Below are 5,000 nucleotides of genomic sequence, written 5' to 3'. Positions count from 1 at the left end.
GCGTATTCAAGAATTCCTGTTGAAAGAAAAAAAAAAAAAATGTATGAAAGACTCTTGAAGTAGCATCTATGTGTAATTAATCTAATTATATCCATATAAAATATTCAAATAAAGTGACAAAGATACAGACCTCTATGGTGCTAACTGTATCTTTCATCATCTGGTGAGCCATATGATAAACATTATGGTCACTGGTGTTGTACATTTTTGCATTCAGGAACATCAACATCATGTCACGTTGAAATTCAGCCGTATTTCTTATTACTCCACTTTCTATGTTCCTCTTGATTGTTTGAAGATCCATTGGCCTGGGAAATACACAAGTTTTGACAACTTTATATATTATATGTGTAGAAGAAAATTGTTAACTATATTTCTAAAGATGCAAAATCAACTCACTAAAGTTCTATGGAATGCCTGAAAGACCATAGCAGTTTCTACCACAACTTAAAAAGACACAATAAAATAATAATAATAATAATAATAATAATAATAATAATAAACTTTTGAGTAAAAATGACCTTCAAGTGCTAGGCAAGAAAGGAAAAAGTGAGCTATTTTATAGCTAATAACATGGAGCAAAGCTTTACCAAAAAGAAATAAAGTAAAGTGAACAATGCCAATGGAAGCATGAAGAGTCAGCTGCTCAGGGGAAAAATCAGAAGCGCAGGAAACAAATTTACCCTGCTCTCTATCCTCATGTCAGTGGCATAAATTATTTTTTAGGAAATGTGACTTAAAATGAGCCTTAGTGAATGCAGCTACATGACACAATGACATTATCCCGGCATGAAAAGTAATCCGCCATGAAATTATAGAACGTTATCCAGGTTAATATACTGATGAAAATGCAAAATCTTTTTCCAGTGAAGTTGATGTCCCTTATTCTTAATGAAGAACTATCTAGGTTACTATACTGATGGGAAAGCAAAATCTTCCAAACCAAGTTGATGTCCCTTACATTTAACAATAGTAGTTTCATTACATTTTTTTCTTAGGTTTATATTTTGTGTGCCTCTACTATCTCTCACACAATATAAAAACTCTGCAATCAACACACCAAGAAACAGAGCTGATAACATATGCAAGAACTTACTGTGCATTTGCTGAACAGTTCAAAGAGAATGAAGAAAAAAATATTATTTCCTCCTTACCTGTACACCACTGAGTGATATCCTGGAGCTTGATCATCAGTAATGGGTCGTAAAAATAAGGACGCAAACTTGTGTGCAGCAATTTCATTCCACAAAATCATGATGGGTTTTTTCCAAGATCTGTATGATCGTTCATGTTCAGGATCATCCCTAAGAAAAAGACAATTGAGTAAACAGTTTTGATCAGCAAAATGCATGTTATTTTCAACTTGTGCTTCCCTATGAGCATTGTTAGTATAGATGTACTTTATAACCAGATCTCAGCATAAAAACATGTGACAACAACAAAAGTCTGAACACTCTCATTATAAGAACAAATGACATGGAAACTAACCCATAATGGGTAGAAGCAGGAGAGTTTGGCGCAGATTCAGTTATTAGTGGGGATGACGATCCAGCAAAATCTCCTCCAGATACTTTGCGCTTTGTACTTCTGACAAAGATCCTTTCCACTTCACTCACCCAATCCCTGAAAAATATTAAACAAAAGACAATAATCCAACTGGAAATACCTAAACACTACTCTCTTGCCAAGTTCAAGGCTGTAAAGGCAGTTTTTGTATTTTTCACCAATAACTCAAAACTGCAAAGATTGAATGGAATTTCTTGCATCTTTGGTCTAATATGAAGCTTTATCACAAGTTTCTTAGACATGCTAGTTTGTTATACCATTAACCCATTCGCGACGGACATGTCACGTATCCGTGCCATGCCCACTGTGAGTTTACTTGTTTAATTGTTTTTACACATAGATGGTTACACTTGTACTAAATCACCAATGAACCAATTCCGAGTACTGCCTGTCTCGCCCGTTTAGCCTTTTCTTTAATTTACGAAAATATTTTATGTTATCTTAGTTTGCTATTACTAATGTTTGTAACATTATAGTAATTATAATGTTTATAATAAAAATAACACCATCCATATTCATAGCACTAGTAAAAAATACATTTTCACGCCATTCAAGGAAAAGTTAAATCAGGTAAGGCAGAGCCATCTATGTGTAGAGATATTTCTCAAAAAATATAAAAAATGAGCACAGCATTTTCCCCATTTTTTATTCATTTTCCCCGGCGCCTATGGGTTAACTGGTAATTTATTTAGTCAGATTCCCAGAAAATGAGTTCATGCATGTTTAAGTTCTCATTTAATTAAATGTTGAGCTACCAAAGCAAAGCTTTTATCAAGTCTAGAAAAAGAGATGATGCATAAACTTTAAACCTCACTAATGTTACTCATTACAATAAAAGAAAAAAAATCTGGGACTAACAGTAGTAGTCTTGTAACACTAGCCAATGTAAAAATGTTCTCTTAAAAACTCACTTGCTTTCTTGGCCATCCTGGGAATCCTCTTCCTGTTCCTTCTTTTGGCTCTTAGTTTTCTTTTTATCAGACTCTGTGTCAGTTTCTTTGCCTTCTTCCTCAGCCAGCTTCTTCACTGCTGGTTTCTGCTCCTCAGATGGCTTGTTTTTAGTATTTTTTTCTTCCTCCTCCTCTGTTTTCTTCTTCTTATTGGCTCTTTCTTCATCCTCCTCTGCCTTCTTCTTGGAATTTGCCTTTTCATCCTCCTTTTTCTTTTCCTTGGGTTTCATTTCCTCATTTTTCTTATTCTCTTTTTTCTTTTCTGATTCACTGACTACAGGCTTTTCTTCTTTTACTTCCTTGTCTTCACTTTTTGGTGGCTTGCTTTCATCAGATTTCTTCACAATATTTACATCCTCTTTCTTCTCTTTCTCCTTCTCCTTTTCCTTCTCTTTGTTTGGTTCTTCCTGTTTTGGGCATTTTTCCTCCTTTTTCTTCTTGTCTTTTTCTCTCAGTAACTCATCAAACTTGTCCTGCTTCAGTTCTTTCTTCTTGATATCTTTGCCATCAGCTTCTTTGTCAGGTTTCTCATCTGCCTTCTTTACATCCCCTTTGTCCTCAAGAGAGATGTCTCCCTTCACATCCTGTCAAAAATTAATTTCATTATTCCTCTAAACTACTTATCATTCATCACAAACTGATGGCTATATGAAATATATTTTTCCTTAATAAATAATACGAAAATATCCCAATAATAAGGTGAAAATGAAATAATCATTTCTATCATTGCTTTCTCTCTTTTTTTTTGTGTGAACATGGTATACTTTTGTGGGTGTTCCTGGGATGGGGACATTGTCTTTTTCCGCAGCTGCAGTGGGGAGGCCAGCAAGCTTTGGCGAAGACGGGGTTTTACTCTTTTCACACTCAGAGTTGGGGTCAATTTTACTGGCAGCCAGTGGTGGACTAGGGGTGGTTGTGGGAACAATGGCAGAAGAGACAGGGGATGCAACCTGGTCCAAAGTTGGAGAGGTGGGGACACTGACTTTTGCAGGTTCACTGCACGGAGGAGGAGGAGGAGGAGGAGGAGGAGGAGGAGGAGGAGGAGGAGGAGGAGGAGGAGGAGGAGGAGGAGGAGGAGGAGGAGGAGGAGGAGGAGGAGGAGGAGGAGGAGGAGGAGGAGGAGGAGGAGGAGGAGGAGGAGGAGGAGGAGGAGGAGGAGGAGGAGGAGGAGGAGGAGGAGGAGGAGGAGGAGGAGGAGGAGGAGGAGGAGGAGGAGGAGGAGGAGGAGGAGGAGGAGGAGGAGGAGGAGGAGGAGGAGGAGGAGGAGGAGGAGGAGGAGGAGGAGGAGGAGGAGGAGGAGGAGGAGGAGGAGGAGGAGGAGGAGGAGGAGGAGGAGGAGGAGGAGGAGGAGGAGGAGGAGGAGGAGGAGGAGGAGGAGGAGGAGGAGGAGGAGGAGGAGGAGGAGGAGGAGGAGGAGGAGGAGGAGGAGGAGGAGGAGGAGGAGGAGGAGGAGGAGGAGGAGGAGGAGGAGGAGGAGGAGGAGGAGGAGGAGGAGGAGGAGGAGGAGGAGGAGGAGGAGGAGGAGGAGGAGGAGGAGGAGGAGGAGGAGGAGGAGGAGGAGGAGGAGGAGGAGGAGGAGGAGGAGGAGGAGGAGGAGGAGGAGGAGGAGGAGGAGGAGGAGGAGGAGGAGGAGGAGGAGGAGGAGGAGGAGGAGGAGGAGGAGGAGGAGGAGGAGGAGGAGGAGGAGGAGGAGGAGGAGGAGGAGGAGGAGGAGGAGGAGGAGGAGGAGGAGGAGGAGGAGGAGGAGGAGGAGGAGGAGGAGGAGGAGGAGGAGGAGGAGGAGGAGGAGGAGGAGGAGGAGGAGGAGGAGGAGGAGGAGGAGGAGGAGGAGGAGGAGGAGGAGGAGGAGGAGGAGGAGGAGGAGGAGGAGGAGGAGGAGGAGGAGGAGGAGGAGGAGGAGGAGGAGGAGGAGGAGGAGGAGGAGGAGGAGGAGGAGGAGGAGGAGGAGGAGGAGGAGGAGGAGGAGGAGGAGGAGGAGGAGGAGGAGGAGGAGGAGGAGGAGGAGGAGGAGGAGGAGGAGGAGGAGGAGGAGGAGGAGGAGGAGGAGGAGGAGGAGGAGGAGGAGGAGGAGGAGGAGGAGGAGGAGGAGGAGGAGGAGGAGGAGGAGGAGGAGGAGGAGGAGGAGGAGGAGGAGGAGGAGGAGGAGGAGGAGGAGGAGGAGGAGGAGGAGGAGGAGGAGGAGGAGGAGGAGGAGGAGGAGGAGGAGGAGGAGGAGGAGGAGGAGGAGGAGGAGGAGGAGGAGGAGGAGGAGGAGGAGGAGGAGGAGGAGGAGGAGGAGGAGGAGGAGGAGGAGGAGGAGGAGGAGGAGGAGGAGGAGGAGGAGGAGGAGGAGGAGGAGGAGGAGGAGGAGGAGGAGGAGGAGGAGGAGGAGGAGGAGGAGGAGGAGGAGGAGGAGGAGGAGGAGGAGGAGGAGGAGGAGGAGGAGGAGGAGGAGGAGGAGGAGGAGGAGGAGGAGGAGGAGGAGGAGGAGGAGGAGGAGGAGGA

At 44.7% G+C, this 5,000-nt stretch overlaps 1 protein-coding gene across 5 annotated transcripts in view; it reads right to left on the bottom strand.

The window, feature by feature from the left end:
* Positions 1-5,000, bottom strand: part of LOC125026496 (bromodomain-containing protein 8-like) — a 21,412-nt gene that overhangs the window by 301 nt on the left and 16,111 nt on the right. For all 5 annotated transcript variants that reach the window (XM_047614979.1, XM_047614982.1, XM_047614980.1 and 2 more), the window contains exons 13-17: positions 2,478-3,100; positions 1,489-1,623; positions 1,155-1,304; positions 131-308; positions 1-16 (exon numbers count right to left, since the gene is read on the bottom strand). The exon at positions 1-16 is cut by the window's left edge and continues 301 nt beyond it. In XM_047614979.1, the coding sequence (XP_047470935.1) occupies positions 1-16; positions 131-308; positions 1,155-1,304; positions 1,489-1,623; positions 2,478-3,100 (1,102 nt within the window). The remainder of the gene's footprint in view (positions 17-130; positions 309-1,154; positions 1,305-1,488; positions 1,624-2,477; positions 3,101-5,000) is intronic.

Source organism: Penaeus chinensis, chromosome 6, assembly GCF_019202785.1.
Source record: "Penaeus chinensis breed Huanghai No. 1 chromosome 6, ASM1920278v2, whole genome shotgun sequence".
Lineage (NCBI taxonomy): Eukaryota > Metazoa > Arthropoda > Malacostraca > Decapoda > Penaeidae > Penaeus > Penaeus chinensis.
This window is presented reverse-complemented; position numbering and strand designations above follow the sequence as displayed.